This window comes from Macrobrachium nipponense, chromosome 37 (genome assembly GCF_015104395.2).
Source record: "Macrobrachium nipponense isolate FS-2020 chromosome 37, ASM1510439v2, whole genome shotgun sequence".
Classification (NCBI taxonomy): Eukaryota; Metazoa; Arthropoda; class Malacostraca; order Decapoda; family Palaemonidae; genus Macrobrachium; species Macrobrachium nipponense.
This window is the reverse complement of record NC_061097.1, coordinates 13,833,278-13,854,686: the sequence shown is the minus strand read 5'-3', so window position 1 is coordinate 13,854,686 and position 21,409 is coordinate 13,833,278. Positions and strand designations below refer to the sequence as shown.

The 21,409-nt window shown below is 41.1% G+C and overlaps 1 protein-coding gene across 1 annotated transcript in view; it reads left to right on the top strand.

Moving 5' to 3' along the window:
- Positions 1–4,965: 4,965 nt before the first annotated feature.
- Positions 4,966–21,409, top strand: part of LOC135209027 (CDK5 regulatory subunit-associated protein 3-like) — a 214,041-nt gene continuing 197,597 nt past the window's right edge. Inside the window, exon 1 of the mRNA XM_064241562.1 lies at positions 4,966–5,119. Coding sequence (XP_064097632.1) covers positions 5,114–5,119 — 6 coding nt within the window. The 5' untranslated portion in view covers positions 4,966–5,113. The remainder of the gene's footprint in view (positions 5,120–21,409) is intronic.

The window sequence follows — 21,409 nt, the reverse complement described above, 5'->3', positions numbered from 1 at the left end:
TACAGCCACCTGCAGGACCTGTATGTCTTTCTGCAGTCATCTCGGTGAAAAAAGGTTTCAGGCTTTGTTTTTAAGTCTCTCTCTCTCTCTCTCTCTCTCTCTCTCTCTCTCTCTCTCTCTCTCTCTCTCTCTCTCTCTCTCTCTCACACACACACACACGTAGTAATATGGGGACACTTTCTGAGCTCTTACCTTAAACTGTATTTGTTCATCCCAGGTCTTACCCAATGTATGCATTCCCCCCCCCCCCCCCCCCCCACTCTCTCTCTCTCTCTCTCTCTCTCTCTCTCTCTCTCCCCTCAAAGGAATAAGTTTAGAAACCCTTAGATGCTGCACTAAGACGATGGAATAATTTTCATTATGGAATTCCTCGGCTAAAGTACTTCACTAAAAGGATCAGCCTTAGAAACTTAAGGAAGAACTGTTAAGTCGCAGACACTTCAAGAAATATTGATATGCCGAAGAACCTCCTCCTCCTCCTCCTCCTCTTCCTCCTCCTCCTCCTCCTCCTCCGCCATAAAGGAGAACCTTGGAATTAAATCCTGAATATGCGAGTAGATTCGCGGATTCGCGCCTTGCGATGGATTCCGATTCCACTCGCGAATTTCTCGTTCGAGAAATAATAAGTAAGAGGAGTTTCGTTGCTTATTAATATACTGCCGAATAATTTATGAATGGGTTCACTCATTAGGCATTCAATAAAAACGAAATATTATCTCTCCTTTCTTTTTACCGTTTTTTTATTTTGTTCCTCGCAAAATGGGAGTATTGTTATTAATGTGAACGAATTGGGAAGTGCAGGAGCAAGCTGACTGGCGTTTCATTTTAAAATCAAATTGCGGCCATAGTTGCAAAGGCACAGCGTGCTTGCGCTTGGCTGAGAGAGAGAGAGAGAGAGAGAGAGAGAGAGAGAGAGAGAGAGAGAGAGAGAGAGAGAGAGAGATTGCAATGACATTTTGCATTCCTCGCATTTACAATGGCAAAGGCGTTTGGTAGTGCAAGATATAACAGTTAAAGGTCTACTGCACATTCACGCACAGCTATACACATTTATATCGCATAAATATGTGAAGTTATGTAAACGTTTTCTGTGTTGGTTTTAGCAGTGATGGTGAATACAATAAGTACTGAAGTAAATGAACTACTGACAACTTTAACGTAGAGGAGGAGAAGTTGATACTACTGCCGATAAATCGGGTTACGGAACTAAACTATTTTCCAACAAGATATACCCTTTTGATATGTAAACCGCTGGCCGGGGAAACGCCTTGCTAGTGATTTAACCGTTCTATGCGACTTCTGTGATTAAGTAGAGAAAGAATTAGCCTGATGTTTCGCCGGTCGGCGGTTAAAATTCCCGAAGAGTAGGTCATTGGTAATATTTTTCTTTGGCTCTATTAACTTCCCATCAATTATTTGTGGAAGCTTTATAATGTGTAATGATGGAGGGGTGAATGGGAACAGAAAACAAGAATAACAAAGTGTATCCGAAAACTAGTGGAAACCGAGAACCACTAACAGAAGTAGAATGCTGTAGGCTGTGGTTTTCAGTTTGTATCTATTTAGAAAGAGTACGTCATAATATTAGACATTTTTTTGTTTAAATGTAGGCCTCTTGAAGGGAGTCTGTAGAAGGATTGTTATAGTTGGAGCTTTATCGCAAACCACTCATTCCAACGAAAGATAGAAATTTCAAGTGAAGAAAGATTTAGTTGAAAATAACAAGGAAAGAAAGAGTTAGAAAACCCAAGAAGAAGAAGAGTTCCAGGGAAAGGGAGAGTTAGAAATTCCATGGAAAGGAAGAATTTGAAATTCCATGGAAAGGGAGAGTTAGGAATTCCAGGGAAAGGAAGAATTTGAAATTCCATGGAAAGGGAGAGTTAGAAATTCCAGGGAAAGGAAGAGTTAGAAATTCCATGGAAAGGGAGAGTTAGAAATTCCAGGGAAAGGAAGAATTTTAAATTCCATGGAAAGGGAGAGTTAGCAATTTAGAAATTCCATGGAAAGGAAGAGTTAGAAATTCCAGAGAAAGGAAGAGTTAGAAATTCCATGGAAAAGGAGAGTTAGAACTTTCAGGGATAGGAAGAGTTATAAATTCCAAGAAAAGAAAGATTTAGAAATTCCAGGGAAAGGGAGAGTTAGAAATTCCAAGGAAAGGGAGAGTTAGAAATTCAAAGGAAATAAAGATTTAGAAATTCCAAGGAAAGGGAGAGTTCGAAATTCCAAGATAAAAAAGCGTTAGAAATTCCAAGGAAATACAGTTAGAAATTCCAGGGAAAGAAAGAGAGAAATTCCAAGGAAAGAAAGCGTTAGAAATTGCAAGGAAATGATGAGTAGAAATATGAAGGAAAGAGAGAAAAATTCCAACGAAAGGGAGAGAGAAATTCCAAGGAAAGAAAGAAAAATTCCAAGGAAAGAAAGAGAAATTCCAAGGAAAGGACAGAAATTCCAAGGAAAGAAAGACAGAAACTCCAAGGAAAGGGAGAGTCAGAAATCTCCAGGAAGGGAAGGGTTGGAAGGGATTTAGTTTTATTTTATTGTAAAGAAGGGAATGTAAGTAATTTATCGATCGTTGACTGTAGCAAGGAAATAGTACTGCAAGTCGAGTACAGTAGTTTAGGCATTTTTCTAGTATTGAGGGTGGGAAGCTCCAGATTGCGTTGTCAGGATGGAGAACAAGAGATGTTGGAAGACATGGCCTTAAAACAATCCGGAAGTTCGAGAGTAACCGAGAGATAGTGGTTCCAGGTCACAGTGATCATTTGGAAAGGAGGGTGGGGGGCGAGAGCTGTGAGTTTGCGACGCTTTTGAACCTTCTGAATGGTCATGTGAAGCGACTGATGTAAATGGCTACAGGATAAACATAGCTTTTATATATATATAAGTATAATATATAGAGTTAGTGATATTATTAATATATAATAAATTTATTTATTTAGGATTTTTATCTCTTCCATACCTGTCTGGAAAAAAAAAGGTAGGTGAAGGAATAAGAATGGTTTTTATCCTGCTTCTGGAGGTGTATATGTTACAGTAAGAACACGTACTTAGGGATTACGCATAATCCCTGAATATTTCAGTGAATACGCGTAAATGCTTTGTTTTAGGTCGTGGAACAGTTTACGTTGTGTGTGTGTGTGTGTGTGTGAGAGAGAGAGAGAGAGAGAGAGAGAGAGAGAGAGAGAGAGAGAGAGAGTTTTAACTAACTGACTGTTTGACCAATAAAATTACGTGTGATCCCTGATGCTCATTTGATCATCAATGCCAACGTTGCGACGATCATATTAGTAAGTAACTAGATAAAAAATAAAATTAACATTATTTTAATTCATTTTATTTTATTTCATTTTATTGGTCAAACAGTCAGTTAGTTAAAACTCTCTCTCTCTCTCTCTCTCTCTCTCTCTCTCTCTCTCTCTCTCTCTCTCTCTCTCTCACACACACACACACACACACACACACACACACACACACAACGTAAACTGTTCCACGACCTAAAACAAAGCATTTACGCGTATTCACTGAAATATTCAGGGATTACGCGTAATCCCTAAGTATGTGTTCTTACTGTAACATATATAGACCAAATCACCTCTGCAATTGGTATTGTAAATCACAAAAGAATCAGACTTACTGCTGAGAAATCTCGAATGGGTAGAAATTTCTTGTGCAACCAACCTGAAAAAAATAAAAATAAAAAATTAGAAAAACTTCAAAGTTAGTTATTTTACAGGGTTAAGAAATAATCAAATTCGTCTCAGGGCAGTGGAGTAACAATGATGATTATATTTTATTTGAATGAAAAGAGGGAGAGAATAGAGAGAAATAATATATTACTTTCACGTAAGAGAGTGTCCAAATTTTTTTACCAACATTACAGCAAAGCATTTGATAAAATGAAATAAGAAAATTTAGTTTAATCCTGGAAGAAGATCTACTGTACGTACGTTGGGGCTCCCAACACTGAGTTGTAGGCCATCACTGCATTAAGGGTTAGCAGGTGATCAACTTTGGATCTTTCTTCTATACCTACACATTGGAAGCGGCTTACCTTCTGGTTTATCTCATCCTTCGTTATTTCCATCCTCACTTTTTCAAATACCTGCTTATGTTACTAGTAATGAATTTCCCTCTCTTGTTTTCTAATTCTAGTTTGCTTCCTTTTTTATGCAGAGATAATATTTCCATTTTCTCCCATTCATCCGGAGTGTTTAACTCCTCTTCAATCCAATTAAGAGTGCCAGACTTTTAGTAATTTCTGTACCCATATTTTTTATAATTATATTATTTAATACGTTGACTGCCCGGGGTGCATTTATTCTTCAGGTTCCTCACTGCTTTTTCCACTGCGTGAATACTTGACTTGGATTTTTTCAGTTTTTCCTGCTCCACTTACGGACATCCGTCTCTGGTACTGGAGGTCAATATCATCTGCTAGCCTGCCAATTTCATCTTTAGATTTGTCTAATATGAATTGACCTTTAAAATATTGTTCATATTCTTTTTTAATTTCTGTTCATATTCTTGTTTAATTTCTTCAACAGTTTCTATTATTTTCCCTTCCTTGCTTTTTACTGCCACCACAATGTTTATTTTGTCGTCTAGTTTTTCCTTGAAGTACCAAAAGGCTGCGCCGTTTACTCTACCTTTGGATTTTATTTCGGTTGCTGTTTCCTTTATCCTGATGCCATCTTCCTTAATTTTTCCTCTAATAATTTATTCACTTATTAATCTCTCCTGCACCTCACGTTAGCAGTTAGCTCCTCGTCTTCTTCTTCTTAAATAAAATAAAATCTTGGACTTCCATAACCTAGTGCGGACTTGGTTTTTTGTCTAGAATATTTATGCAGAACTTTCGTTTCATAGACCGCAGTCGATTTTTGCTTTAATTTGCTTTGGCTAGAAAGTATAATAAATATTTTCAGGTAAAACTACGGGGTAACTTTATTATCCATTTGGAAAAGGGGCAAGAGTAGCAACACATTTGATTTTGAGAAGCAAGACAAGTCTTTCACGCAACTCTTCTTAGTTCGCGGTCATTGAAGACCGCACCGCAGGTGTCTGAATGTGACGTTGCTCGGGTCTGCTGTCAAACAGCTGTTTCTTCGTAAACATGGACGTAAGTGACAATCAGCAACCGAGGCAGAGTAATTTTTATATTATAGTACAAGCAAATTCATACATTATACTGTATTTTTATGGGTTAAAGTAGTTAAAGCCAACTTTAGCTACTGTCAACCTAACCAAACATAAGGTACCTAGGCATAGGTACCTATAGGTAGCTAGGTCTAGGTCAGTCTCGCTCTGATCATTGGATGATGATTATCCTGATTGAGGGCTATGATTTAGTAGTTTTTGAGGTTTTTTATTGGCGACAAGTCATCATTCTTTACTTGGAATCATTTTAGCAACAAGTCTTTTGGGTACAGTACTTTTTTATGATACCCAGCGCTACTTCAGTAGACGCACTACTACTACTAGGCTATAGGTACCTAGGTTACCTAGCCTAGAGAGCAACTAGGTATACTAGCTACTCGGTTTTTTTCCATCTGTCCACCCGCCTGTGGTATTTGTGTATGGTAACACTGCGTCCTGGGCTTTAGATAGTTACATTCAGCTTACATTCAACAATAATAATATCATATTTCGAATATCTAATGGTGTAATTCGCATACAGTACATTAGTATTAGGCTAAAACACTTTTCAGTTGCAAATGTACATCCAGATATCCTTTTATTTACTACCTAAAACTTACACATAGCGAACCTATCTAAAGCCCGGGACGCAGTGTTACCATACACAAACACCACAGGTGGGTGGACAGATGGAAAAAAATAGAGTAGGTATATAGCTACCTATAGTAGCTACTACTAACCTCTAAAATACAGGTGATTCTCGATCCTAAAGCATTCCATAGGTTACGCCTAGCCTATTCAAAAGCATGACCAGCAGAACCTAGAATAACCGGTAAAACTTTATAATAGTTGCACAGCCTTAGCTATTTCCGCCTGTCGTCAACAGGGACAGGCTCCTAGAATGCCAGGTCTTGACCTAACCAGATCTTACCTACCAAACCTAATTTAGGGCGATGTACCCAGACCTGGCCAGGCCAGGACGCCCTAAAAAAGCGGTACCTTGTCCCGGTTGGTGACAGGCGGGCACCAGGCCCGTGCAACTAATTTTTGTATTGATTTACTGAATAAACTTCCTTTAACATAGCCAAACCTGGGGTAACCTGAACTAGGCTATCTCTTTCTGCTTGTTTCAATCTGATTAGACTTACATAAATTACTTACTGTACTCACTGTTTTACTTCACATTCATTCATTTGTTTCATGTTATTTGTTTGGTTATATGTACCGCCCTCCACAGGGATGATTCCCTCTCTGGCGGGCCCTTGTACGTTTTCTAAATAAGTTACTTCTTATATTTTATAACTTTCTTTTAGTGTTTTCTCATCAGTATCATAGCTCCTGCAGAATAGGAGTCTTTAGTTCTTTTTTTAAATTTGCTTCCTTGTATGATCTTCACTTCAGGCAGTATTTTGTTGTATAGTCTCACCTGACTTACAATTTGTTCTAGGTTCAAATAGCCTATGTGCTTCACATGCATGTCTGATCACAATATTCATTTCAGGTCTAAGGAAACTTAAGCAAACTTACTGCTTTAAAGACTGTAATAAGTATTTTGTATTCTTGCTTTTACTGGGAGCCAATGTAACTCAATTAGTGCTAGGGGTATTCTGTTACAGTAACATAATCCTATTATTGATCTGGCTGCTCTATTTTGTACTCCTTGCAATTTTCTTTGTAGGTAGTTAGGAAGACTGTTGTGTATAATTGTTGCAGTAGTCAAGCCTCGAAAGTATTTGGTTACAAATTTCTGTTTTCAGAGTATCTTCGTTTAAATATTTTCTGATAAATGCAGTGTATGATTTTTTATTGATATTTTATCATCAATAGATACCCCTAAGCTCTTCACTGCCACTGCAATGTATGGATGACAAGCCAATAGTTATTCTTTTCAAGTTTTCATATTTTCATAGTGCACTATCAGATCGGTTCAACAGGTTTTGAAGGCGGGGGTCTGGACACGCCAGACTACCTTCACCTTTCATTACCTTTGGGATGTTGCCCACAAGTCCTTGGACACCATCTCCTTGGGACCAGTGGTGGCTGCTCAGCAAGTTGTGCAGCTTACCCAGCTCCTTTAACAGAACAGGTTAGCATCTAGTCTCTTTGTACAGTATGATCAGATATGATTGCAGAGTGACTGGCTCTTATTTGTTTCTTTCATCCTATCTTTCCCTTCGGGCAGAGAGTACACAGACCGTTACATGCTGGACCAAGCACGGATGCAGGAAAGACACTCCTTGGAGTACCCTTTCTATTCTTTCATTACCAATAGAAGCATATTCCTCTCCATTTCCCTGGTAAGGCGGGAAATATGGGGTCCCAGACATAAGGCAAACCCATTGTTTTATCTTTGCCTTATTGTCTCCAGCATATGGGTCTTTGCTTTCCCCTAAGTGCGAATTACGTTTCGCTCCTTAAGAAAAAGCCCAGAAGACTGTCTCTGATCTCGTAGTTCCTTAACTCCAATCAGAAGTCAGTGGCAGGTCCCTCTCCCTTGCTCTAAAGACCGGGAGAGGAGCCCAGGTAGGCTGAACTCCAGTCGGTTCAGAAGCTCACTCAGATTCCTCCCACCAATTAGTGAGTCTTCCTATTGTAAAGGACTGATAGTTTGTATACTGTGTAGGAACAAATCACAATTTTTGAAAGTAAATCGTATTTTTCCTAACTATACAAACCTAGGTTCTTTACACATACTGCCCACCTCATGCCACCCCTCAGTCTGTTACCTGGGCCAAAAGTAAATTGAAAGTAAAACCAACAACCAGACGGTAGATAACTACCGCACTGCCTAGTTTGAAAGTTCAGCGGCCGCGTCCAGGCTTCGCCTTAAGTAATTCCTATTGTAAAGGACCTAGGTTTGTATAGTTACGAAAAATACAATTTACTTTCAAAAATTGTGATTTTCTGTCAATATGTAGGACACAGTTCCACATCCTGTTACACCTTCAGTTGAAGAAAAGTATTCTCGTGTATTGAACTTTTTAGCAGGATGGATTTGCCTGCTTGGTATCAAAGTAGTTGTCTCATTTTTTGGACAACTGGTTTGTTCTCATCAATTTGTTTTTGATGATCTTGAGGGTAAAGAATTGTTTTATGTCTAACCTAAGAGCTGGGCATTTTCTTCAATATTGACTAATCTATGCATTTCCGATCCAGTCAGGAGATGGAGATTAGCTCTCTCTCTTTTGGGTTTTTCCAATGTAGAGATAGATAGACAGTTTTCTAACATCTACCACTTTTGAGAACTTTAATGGATTGACCTTTAGACCTCAAGAACCTTGTCAGACAGTTTTCTACCACTTTTGAGAACTGTAATGGGTTGGCCTTTAGACCTCAAGAACCTTGACACTGTCCATTCTGAGAAACATTTGTTGTCAGGGAGTTGGAAGGTAAACAACCTACACCCTTTGGCAGTTTGGAATGGTCTTATACAAGCAGAACATTTAGTCAGAGACAATACGTTCAAAGTCTTTTCCAACAAATCAACCTCTTATTGAAGAACAACTCAGCTTAGAGGACAAAGTCTTCTATCAGATGGTCTCCTTTTCCTCAGGTTTGCCAGAAGTTGTGGAACATCTGGGAAGAGTCAATCACCAATTTTGTTCATAAGATCACAACTGCCCCAAACACTACTCTCTCAGTTTACTGCCCTCCATGGTTAGTTGATACCTTCCTTCAGAATGGTCAAATCTAGACCTTTATGCTTTGCAACTGTTTATTGTTTTGAGGAAATACTAAAGTTATGAGCTTTGCAGAACACAAGGATGATTTTGATAGGTTGTTGGTGGCCCGAAAGGGAATGGTTCCCCTAACTTCCTTTCCTGGTGGTAGATGTTTAGCATTGTCTTCCATTCAGGAAAGACCTTTTCAGGCAGTCTTATTTAAGAAGATTTCCATCAAACCCCCACATGCCTCATCTGACCGCTTGGGGATTGTCATTGTCTGTTAGGAGCTAAGGGCATTTTTAGTAATCCTTAAGTCTAGAAGGCCCTCCACTGTTCGACTTGTGTATCAATAACAGTGGTCAGTTTATTGATCCTGGTGGTTGTCCAAAGTGATATCCAGCACCAGTTCACTAGATAGCCTAATTTAAGTTTCTGCTATTATCTCAGGTACGCAAAGCATTTTATGTCACAGCAATCAAAGGATACTGTTTTACATTGCATTCAGTTCTCCATTGCTCATGATTTAAAGTTTGAAGAAGTTTTTTATCTTTTGTGCTGGAAATTTCAATCTTCCTATTATGGTTCTCCAAATTTTAACATAACCTCAGTTTGAGCCTTTTGATAAAGCATCACATAACTTTAAAGACACCTTTCTTATAGCTCATACTGTGCAAAATGTGTTAGTGAGCTTCAAGCCCTTTCATATATGTGGGTTTTGTTCTATAATGGCAACTTCTCTCTTTTCTTTTATTGGTTAGAAAGAAAGATATAGAAGTGAAAGCCCTGCTCAGATTTGTGACAGTGCTTAATTTAACTGCTCTGGTAGGCAAGGAAGAAGTGATTTTCTTCTGCCCTGTTAAGTTTTTACCTGAACAGGCATAAACCTTTATCTGGGGTGTTAGGAAACCAAACACTTTTGTGTTCAAGAATGCTTAAGTTAGTGCACACTGAATTGGTTCCTGAGCTTTTACCCTTTTGAAAATAATCCTCATGGTTTCCGTACCATAAGCACGTCTTTATTTCTTTTAAAACATTTCACTCGAGAAGGTTGTTGACTCATTTTGTACATGCAACTTCCCCGGCAGATATATACTTAGCTTATGTCTCTGACGTCCGACAGAAATTCGAATTTCGCGGCACACGCTGCAGGTAGGTCAGGTGATCTATCCCCCTGCCGCTGGGTGGCAGGAATAGGAACCATTCCCGTTCTAGAATCAGATTTTCTCTGTCGCGGTAGTGTCAACATATGTTGTTGCTACCTCCTGACTTGATTTTCGTTTTTCATCGCCATCGATCTTCTGGGCTGTCTTTTGCAGGGAAGTACTGGGTCTTTGGTTCGGCATACGCTTTTATTAACTTTTTAATGAATTTGGCTTCGAAAATTTCGAAGAATATATGACGTGTAACTACCGAAATTTTCGGTAGACACTCACATAGTTTGCAAGAAAGGGAAATATTAATATTTATTCATTATAACGTGTAAATAAGTGGTTAGAAATTGATTGAGGAAATATACTGACTTCCTACTTTAGGGAGTCAGTAAAGCATGTAACTAGATACGTTTCTTTTAAAAGTTTTTTGGATACTCGTACTAACGAGCAATTAGAGTATTAACAGTACTAGTAGTGTTGCATCCTCATCACCTTCTTACTTTGCAGAAACTTCAAATTCATAATTGCAATTTGAAGACAAGGATTGTGGCTCAAAATGCGAGCTATTAAAAGGTAAGAAGTGATTACTAGTGTTCCCCATTGCAGTGGAGGGTGCGTCTGATCGGCTCTGTCTTGCTCTCAGGCCTAGACCTCTTTCAAGCTCCCAAGCCCAGGGGAGAAGGAATGTCGAAAGCCGTAAGGAGGTTTCAGAGAATCCCCACCGGTCAGCGTCCCCTCGGCAGGTTCTGTAGAGCGTCCCAGACTGCCAAGGATAGCCATTGAAAAGGCATCCTTAAAAAAGTGTCTCTCTTCATCTTACATCCGAAAAGACGAAGAATGTATATGTTTGGAGTTTGGATGATCTAGCGCATTCTCTGAAAACTAAGAGAACACTGAGCAAGAGCCAGCCAGGAAGCCGCGTTCCAGCAAGCTAGCGTGAGCCACGTTCCAACAGCCAGCAGCGAGCCACGTTCAAGAAACAGACTAGCGCGAGCCGCGTTCCTACAACCAAACGCGAGCCGCGTTCTAGCAACTGAGCGCGAGCCGCGTTCTAGAGAATTTTTCTTGGCGCAAGGCGCCTTCAAAGAGACGAAGCGCCAGCCTGGCGCAAATTGCGCCAGAAAAACAGACGGCTAGAGCAAGGAGCCTTATAGTACAGTGGCAATCAGAACGATCCTTCCATTGAACGTTTCCGGGCAAGAGGCTCTTTCTAAAAGGGGTCTAGTAGGCGCTCGGAACTATCGGCGCACGGGACCTTCCACGCAAGCGGAACGTTCCAGGAGCGAGTCTCCTTTCTAGTGTGCGGAACTATCCAGGCGCAAGGAGCCAGGCGCCAGAATATTCCAAATCTTCTTATGAGAGAGAGGTCAGTCGCGAGGCTCCTCTTTGAGTTTTCAACTTGAGCAACTTTCCCCTGGCAAAGGTGCAAGATGTCGCACAGGCGGCCGTCGCTTTTGTCAGAAGGATTCTGATACTAAGAGAAGCCATTTTTTCATTATTCAGAAGACTCCTGTGTTTGGCAGTTCCTCTCAATGCGGACTCTCTCCTTCATTCATGCTCTTCCCTCGTTATGAAGAGGCAAGAGCTTTGGGAGTTTTTCTTATAAGAATCTCATCGACGTTTGGGTATGATGGCGGCTAGGAAATATCTACTTCCTTCTGTAAACCCTACAGATGAACAGGAATTCTCTCTTTTCCGCGATTTATGAGGAAATCACGAAGATTTAAAGAGTTCCTGGATTAACTTCCTTCCTTAAGGAGATATATATACTCTTTCTATCATTCTATTAACAGAAAAAAGAACGAAGACAGTAAAAATTTTTCCTTTCTCTATCTGCCTCGGCAGGGAAAGAAGGTAGTAGAGTATCTGCTGTATGAGAATACGATACGGCAAATCATAAGCACATACCGTAGTTACTTCTTTGCTGAGCAACTCAATTTCCAGTATCCTTCCAGGAATTTCCTAGGAAGGACTACGCTTAAAGGGATTGTTAAGACAACACCTACTTAGCTTCTAGATTTATCGAAGTCTTGTTTCGCTTAAATATGCATTAATAAGAACTTCCTGAAGTTCGATAATAATTTTATAAGATTCCTTTATTTAATGGAGTAGTAGCTGGCAACTCTGGAAGAGTAAGGCCAGAACGGCCTAACGGAGACTGCTATCGCGCCTTAGAGACCAACGCAGTAACATGTAGGTGTTCGGTCATGAGTGGGCGGTTTTTTTTTTTTTTTTTTAGGGGCGGGTTTATGTCTCTCCTGCGGGATGGAATAACTAGCCGTGTCTCTCCCCTACAATCACGGTTTTAGCCTCGGATTGAGGGGATAGTTAAGCAAACATAAATAAAATATTGTCTGCCTTTTGCTAAGAAGCTTTCAATAGGAAAGATATTACAACATTTCAATGCTGTTTACCGTAGGTAACATTATTAAAGGATTCTAACGCAGCGGAACTCTATATTATATGATGCTCTCATGCTTACAAAAGCATGGCTCTCTAATAAGCCATGCTTTTGTAAGCATGAGAGCATCATATAATATAGAGTTCCGCTGCGTTAGAATCCTTTATAAGGTAAACAGCATTAATCTAGGAAACCTTTGTAAGGATACTAGGAATTCTGTAGTTAACCTCGGTATGTGCATAAGACTTGACCATACCGTAGTCTTAAAGTGAATTCTCTTCTACTACATTCATCTTCTCACTAAGCATGTACTCTAATATACATGCTTAGTGAGAAGATGAATGTAGTAGAAGAGAATTCACTTTAAGATACTACGGTATGGTCAAGTCTTATGCACATACCGAGGTTAACTACAGGAATTCCTCGTATCCTTACAAAGGTTTCCTAGATTAATGCTGTTTACCTTATAAAGGATTCTAATACGGCAGAGCACGATATAATATAATTCTCTCATCCTTTCGAGAAACGCACACAACCTTTTTAGAATCGGATATTGCTCAAGAGAAGATGGGTGAGTCGAATGGGAAACATTCTCTTAGTGGCAGAAGTTGTTTCCTTAAATGGACTATACTACGTATATAAAAGTTTTTTCCTACTAAGAACGGAATTAACACGTGAAGGATGTCGGGTACCATAAAGGCACAGATGTTCTGGCACATAACCTTAAAAGAACTAGAAGGAAGCGCCAGCCTGGCGCAAAGCGTCAGAAGCGCCAGCCTGGCGCAAATTGCGCCAGAAGCACCAGCCTGGCGCAAATTGCGCCAGAAGCGCCAGCCTGGCGCAATGCGTCAGAAGCCCCATCCAAGATATTTCTCGTTTTAGCGAGTGGCAATCAGAACAATCCTTCCATTGAACCTTTCCGGGCAAGAGGCTCTTTCTAAAAGGGGTCTAGTAGGCGCTCGGAACTATCGGCGCACGGGACCTTCCACGCAAGCGGAACGTTCCAGGAGCGAGTCTCCTTTCTAGTGTGCGGAACTATCCAGGCGCAAGGAGCCAGGCGCCAGAATATTCCAAATCTTCTTATGAGAGAGAGGTCAGTCGCGAGGCTCCTCTTTGAGTTTTCAACTTGAGCAACTTTCCCCTGGCAAAGGTGCAAGATGTCGCACAGGCGGCCGTCGCTTTTGTCAGAAGGATTCTGATACTAAGAGAAGCCATTTTTTCATTATTCAGAAGACTCCTGTGTTTGGCAGTTCCTCTCAATGCGGACTCTCTCCTTCATTCATGCTCTTCCCTCGTTATGAAGAGGCAAGAGCTTTGGGAGTTTTTCTTATAAGAATCTCATCGACGTTTGGGTATGATGGCGGCTAGGAAATATCTACGTACTTCCTTCTGTAAACCCTACAGATGAACAGGAATTCTCTCTTTTCCGCGATTTATGAGGAAATCACGAAGATTTAAAGAGTTCCTGGATTAACTTCCTTCCTTAAGGAGATATATATACTCTTTCTATCATTCTATTAACGAAAAGAACGAAGACAGTAAAAATTTTTCCTTTCTCTATCTGCCTCGGCAGGGAAAGAAGGTAGTAGAGTATCTGCTGTATGAGAATACGATACGGCAAATCATAAGCACATACCGTAGTTACTTCTTTGCTGAGCAACTCAATTACCAGTATCCTTCCAGGAATTTCCTAGGAAGGACTACGCTTAAAGGGATTGTTAAGACAACACCTACTTAGCTTCTAGATTTATCGAAGTCTTGTTTCGCTTAAATATGCATTAATAAGAACTTCCTGAAGTTCGATAATAATTTTATAAGATTCCTTTATTTAATGGAGTAGCTGGCAACTCTGGAAGAGTAAGGCCAGACGGCTAACGGAGACTGCTATCGCGCCTTAGAGACCAACGCAGTAACATGTAGGTGTCGGTCATGAGTGGGCGGTTACATGTCTCTCTCCTGCGGGATGGAATAACTAGCCGTGTCTCTCCCCTACAATCACGGTTTTAGCCTCGGATTGAGGGGATAGTTAAGCAAACATAAATAAAATATTGTCTGCCTTTTGCTAAGAAGCTTTCAATAGGAAAGATATTACAACATTTCAATGCTGTTTACCGTAGGTAACATTATTAAAGGATTCTAACGCAGCGGAACTCTATATTATATGATGCTCTCATGCTTACAAAAGCATGGCTTATTAGAGAGCCATGCTTTTGTAAGCATGAGAGCATCATATAATATAGAGTTCCGCTGCGTTAGAATCCTTTAATAATGTTACCTACGGTAAACAGCATTGAAATGTTGTAATATCTTTCCTATTGAAAGCTTCTTAGCAAAAGGCAGACAATATTTTATTTATGTTTGCTTAACTATCCCCTCAATCCGAGGCTAAAACCGTGATTGTAGGGGAGAGACACGGCTAGTTATTCCATCCCGCAGGAGAGAGACATGTAACCGCCCACTCATGACCGACACCTACATGTTACTGCGTTGGTCTCTAAGGCGCGATAGCAGTCTCCGTTAGCCGTCTGGCCTTACTCTTCCAGAGTTGCCAGCTACTCCATTAAATAAAGGAATCTTATAAAATTATTATCGAACTTCAGGAAGTTCTTATTAATGCATATTTAAGCGAAACAAGACTTCGATAAATCTAGAAGCTAAGTAGGTGTTGTCTTAACAATCCCTTTAAGCGTAGTCCTTCCTAGGAAATTCCTGGAAGGATACTGGAAATTGAGTTGCTCAGCAAAGAAGTAACTACGGTATGTGCTTATGATTTGCCGTATCGTATTCTCATACAGCAGATACTCTACTACCTTCTTTCCCTGCCGAGGCAGATAGAGAAAGGAAAAATTTTTACTGTCTTCGTTCTTTTCGTTAATAGAATGATAGAAAGAGTATATATATCTCCTTAAGGAAGGAAGTTAATCCATGAACTCTTTAAATCTTCGTGATTTCCTCATAAATCGCGGAAAAGAGAGAATTCCTGTTCATCTGTAGGGTTTACAGAAGGAAGTACGTAGATATTTCCTAGCCGCCATCATACCCAAACGTCGATGAGATTCTTATAAGAAAAACTCCCAAAGCTCTTGCCTCTTCATAACGAGGGAAGAGCATGAATGAAGGAGAGAGTCCGCATTGAGAGGAACTGCCAAACACAGGAGTCTTCTGAATAATGAAAAAATGGCTTCTCTTAGTATCAGAATCCTTCTGACAAAAGCGACGGCCGCCTGTGCGACATCTTGCACCTTTGCCAGGGGAAAGTTGCTCAAGTTGAAAACTCAAAGAGGAGCCTCGCGACTGACCTCTCTCTCATAAGAAGATTTGGAATATTCTGGCGCCTGGCTCCTTGCGCCTGGATAGTTCCGCACACTAGAAAGGAGACTCGCTCCTGGAACGTTCCGCTTGCGTGGAAGGTCCCGTGCGCCGATAGTTCCGAGCGCCTACTAGACCCCTTTTAGAAAGAGCCTCTTGCCCGGAAACGTTCAATGGAAGGATTGTTCTGATTGCCACTCGCTAAAACGAGAAAATATCTTGGATGGGGCTTCTGGCGCATTGCGCCAGGCTGGCGCTTCTGGCGCAATTTGCGCCAGGCTGGTGCTTCTGGCGCAATTTGCGCCAGGCTGGCGCTTCTGACGCTTTGCGCCAGGCTGGCGCTTCCTTCTAGTTCTTTTAAGGTTATGTGCCAGAACATCTGTGCCTTTATGGTACCCGACATCCTTCACGTGTTAATTCCGTTCTTAGTAGGAAAAAACTTTTATATACGTAGTATAGTCCATTTAAGGAAACAACTTCTGCCACTAAGAGAATGTTTCCCATTCGACTCACCCATCTTCTCTTGAGCAATATCCGATTCTAAAAAGGTTGTGTGCGTTTCTCGAAAGGATGAGAGAATTATATTATATCGTGCTCTGCCGTATTAGAATCCTTTATAAGGTAAACAGCATTAATCTAGGAAACCTTTGTAAGGATACTAGGAATTCTGTAGTTAACCTCGGTATGTGCATAAGACTTGACCATACCGTAGTCTTAAAGTGAATTCTCTTCTACTACATTCATCTTCTCACTAAGCATGTATATTAGAGTACATGCTTAGTGAGAAGATGAATGTAGTAGAAGAGAATTCACTTTAAGACTACGGTATGGTCAAGTCTTATGCACATACCGAGGTTAACTACAGAATTCCTAGTATCCTTACAAAGGTTTCCTAGATTAATGCTGTTTACCTTATAAAGGATTCTAATACGGCAGAGCACGATATAATATAATTCTCTCATCCTTTCGAGAAACGCACACAACCTTTTTAGAATCGGATATTGCTCAAGAGAAGATGGGTGAGTCGAATGGGAAACATTCTCTTAGTGGCAGAAGTTGTTTCCTTAAATGGACTATACTACGTATATAAAAGTTTTTTCCTACTAAGAACGGAATTAACACGTGAAGGATGTCGGGTACCATAAAGGCACAGATGTTCTGGCACATAACCTTAAAAGAACTAGAAGGAAGCGCCAGCCTGGCGCAAAGCGTCAGAAGCGCCAGCCTGGCGCAAATTGCGCCAGAAGCACCAGCCTGGCGCAAATTGCGCCAGAAGCGCCAGCCTGGCGCAATGCGCCAGAAGCCCCATCCAAGATATTTTCTCGTTTTAGCGAGTGGCAATCAGAACAATCCTTCCATTGAACGTTTCCGGGCAAGAGGCTCTTTCTAAAAGGGGTCTAGTAGGCGCTCGGAACTATCGGCGCACGGGACCTTCCACGCAAGCGGAACGTTCCAGGAGCGAGTCTCCTTTCTAGTGTGCGGAACTATCCAGGCGCAAGGAGCCAGGCGCCAGAATATTCCAAATCTTCTTATGAGAGAGAGGTCAGTCGCGAGGCTCCTCTTTGAGTTTTCAACTTGAGCAACTTTCCCCTGGCAAAGGTGCAAGATGTCGCACAGGCGGCCGTCGCTTTTGTCAGAAGGATTCTGATACTAAGAGAAGCCATTTTTTCATTATTCAGAAGACTCCTGTGTTTGGCAGTTCCTCTCAATGCGGACTCTCTCCTTCATTCATGCTCTTCCCTCGTTATGAAGAGGCAAGAGCTTTGGGAGTTTTTCTTATAAGAATCTCATCGACGTTTGGGTATGATGGCGGCTAGGAAATATCTACGTACTTCCTTCTGTAAACCCTACAGATGAACAGGAATTCTCTCTTTTCCGCGATTTATGAGGAAATCACGAAGATTTAAAGAGTTCATGGATTAACTTCCTTCCTTAAGGAGATATATATACTCTTTCTATCATTCTATTAACGAAAAGAACGAAGACAGTAAAAATTTTTCCTTTCTCTATCTGCCTCGGCAGGGAAAGAAGGTAGTAGAGTATCTGCTGTATGAGAATACGATACGGCAAATCATAAGCACATACCGTAGTTACTTCTTTGCTGAGCAACTCAATTTCCAGTATCCTTCCAGGAATTTCCTAGGAAGGACTACGCTTAAAGGGATTGTTAAGACAACACCTACTTAGCTTCTAGATTTATCGAAGTCTTGTTTCGCTTAAATATGCATTAATAAGAACTTCCTGAAGTTCGATAATAATTTTATAAGATTCCTTTATTTAATGGAGTAGCTGGCAACTCTGGAAGAGTAAGGCCAGACGGCTAACGGAGACTGCTATCGCGCCTTAGAGACCAACGCAGTAACATGTAGGTGTCGGTCATGAGTGGGCGGTTACATGTCTCTCTCCTGCGGGATGGAATAACTAGCCGTGTCTCTCCCCTACAATCACGGTTTTAGCCTCGGATTGAGGGGATAGTTAAGCAAACATAAATAAAATATTGTCTGCCTTTTGCTAAGAAGCTTTCAATAGGAAAGATATTACAACATTTCAATGCTGTTTACCGTAGGTAACATTATTAAAGGATTCTAACGCAGCGGAACTCTATATTATATGATGCTCTCATGCTTACAAAAGCATGGCTTATTAGAGAGCCATGCTTTTGTAAGCATGAGAGCATCATATAATATAGAGTTCCGCTGCGTTAGAATCCTTTAATAATGTTACCTACGGTAAACAGCATTGAAATGTTGTAATATCTTTCCTATTGAAAGCTTCTTAGCAAAAGGCAGACAATATTTTATTTATGTTTGCTTAACTATCCCCTCAATCCGAGGCTAAAACCGTGATTGTAGGGGAGAGACACGGCTAGTTATTCCATCCCGCAGGAGAGAGACATGTAACCGCCCACTCATGACCGACACCTACATGTTACTGCGTTGGTCTCTAAGGCGCGATAGCAGTCTCCGTTAGCCGTCTGGCCTTACTCTTCCAGAGTTGCCAGCTACTCCATTAAATAAAGGAATCTTATAAAATTATTATCGAACTTCAGGAAGTTCTTATTAATGCATATTTAAGCGAAACAAGACTTCGATAAATCTAGAAGCTAAGTAGGTGTTGTCTTAACAATCCCTTTAAGCGTAGTCCTTCCTAGGAAATTCCTGGAAGGATACTGGAAATTGAGTTGCTCAGCAAAGAAGTAACTACGGTATGTGCTTATGATTTGCCGTATCGTATTCTCATACAGCAGATACTCTACTACCTTCTTTCCCTGCCGAGGCAGATAGAGAAAGGAAAAATTTTTACTGTCTTCGTTCTTTTCGTTAATAGAATGATAGAAAGAGTATATATATCTCCTTAAGGAAGGAAGTTAATCCATGAACTCTTTAAATCTTCGTGATTTCCTCATAAATCGCGGAAAAGAGAGAATTCCTGTTCATCTGTAGGGTTTACAGAAGGAAGTACGTAGATATTTCCTAGCCGCCATCATACCCAAACGTCGATGAGATTCTTATAAGAAAAACTCCCAAAGCTCTTGCCTCTTCATAACGAGGGAAGAGCATGAATGAAGGAGAGAGTCCGCATTGAGAGGAACTGCCAAACACAGGAGTCTTCTGAATAATGAAAAAATGGCTTCTCTTAGTATCAGAATCCTTCTGACAAAAGCGACGGCCGCCTGTGCGACATCTTGCACCTTTGCCAGGGGAAAGTTGCTCAAGTTGAAAACTCAAAGAGGAGCCTCGCGACTGACCTCTCTCTCATAAGAAGATTTGGAATATTCTGGCGCCTGGCTCCTTGCGCCTGGATAGTTCCGCACACTAGAAAGGAGACTCGCTCCTGGAACGTTCCGCTTGCGTGGAAGGTCCCGTGCGCCGATAGTTCCGAGCGCCTACTAGACCCCTTTTAGAAAGAGCCTCTTGCCCGGAAACGTTCAATGGAAGGATTGTTCTGATTGCCACTCGCTAAAACGAGAAAATATCTTGGATGGGGCTTCTGGCGCATTGCGCCAGGCTGGCGCTTCTGGCGCAATTTGCGCCAGGCTGGTGCTTCTGGCGCAATTTGCGCCAGGCTGGCGCTTCTGACGCTTTGCGCCAGGCTGGCGCTTCCTTCTAGTTCTTTTAAGGTTATGTGCCAGAACATCTGTGCCTTTATGGTACCCGACATCCTTCACGTGTTAATTCCGTTCTTAGTAGGAAAAAACTTTTATATACGTAGTATAGTCCATTTAAGGAAACAACTTCTGCCACTAAGAGAATGTTTCCCATTCGACTCACCCATCTTCTCTTGAGCAATATCCGATTCTAAAAAGGTTGTGTGCGTTTCTCGAAAGGATGAGAGGATTATATTATATCGTGCTCTGCCGTATTAGAATCCTTTATAAGGTAAACAGCATTAATCTAGGAAACCTTTGTAAGGATACTAGGAATTCTGTAGTTAACCTCGGTATGTGCATAAGACTTGACCATACCGTAGTCTTAAAGTGAATTCTCTTCTACTACATTCATCTTCTCACTAAGCATGTACTCTAATATACATGCTTAGTGAGAAGATGAATGTAGTAGAAGAGAATTCACTTTAAGACTACGGTATGGTCAAGTCTTATGCACATACCGAGGTTAACTACAGAATTCCTAGTATCCTTACAAAGGTTTCCTAGATTAATGCTGTTTACCTTATAAAGGATTCTAATACGGCAGAGCACGATATAATATAATTCTCTCATCCTTTCGAGAAACGCACACAACCTTTTTAGAATCGGATATTGCTCAAGAGAAGATGGGTGAGTCGAATGGGAAACATTCTCTTAGTGGCAGAAGTTGTTTCCTTAAATGGACTATACTACGTATATAAAAGTTTTTTCCTACTAAGAACGGAATTAACACGTGAAGGATGTCGGGTACCATAAAGGCACAGATGTTCTGGCACATAACCTTAAAAGAACTAGAAGGAAGCGCCAGCCTGGCGCAAAGCGTCAGAAGCGCCAGCCTGGCGCAAATTGCGCCAGAAGCACCAGCCTGGCGCAAATTGCGCCAGAAGCGCCAGCCTGGCGCAATGCGCCAGAAGCCCCATCCAAGATATTTTCTCGTTTTAGCGAGTGGCAATCAGAACAATCCTTCCATTGAACGTTTCCGGGCAAGAGGCTCTTTCTAAAAGGGGTCTAGTAGGCGCTCGGAACTATCGGCGCACGGGACCTTCCACGCAAGCGGAACGTTCCAGGAGCGAGTCTCCTTTCTAGTGTGCGGAACTATCCAGGCGCAAGGAGCCAGGCGCCAGAATATTCCAAATCTTCTTATGAGAGAGAGGTCAGTCGCGAGGCTCCTCTTTGAGTTTTCAACTTGAGCAACTTTCCCCTGGCAAAGGTGCAAGATGTCGCACAGGCGGCCGTCGCTTTTGTCAGAAGGATTCTGATACTAAGAGAAGCCATTTTTTCATTATTCAGAAGACTCCTGTGTTTGGCAGTTCCTCTCAATGCGGACTCTCTCCTTCATTCATGCTCTTCCCTCGTTATGAAGAGGCAAGAGCTTTGGGAGTTTTTCTTATAAGAATCTCATCGACGTTTGGGTATGATGGCGGCTAGGAAATATCTACGTACTTCCTTCTGTAAACCCTACAGATGAACAGGAATTCTCTCTTTTCCGCGATTTATGAGGAAATCACGAAGATTTAAAGAGTTCATGGATTAACTTCCTTCCTTAAGGAGATATATATACTCTTTCTATCATTCTATTAACGAAAAGAACGAAGACAGT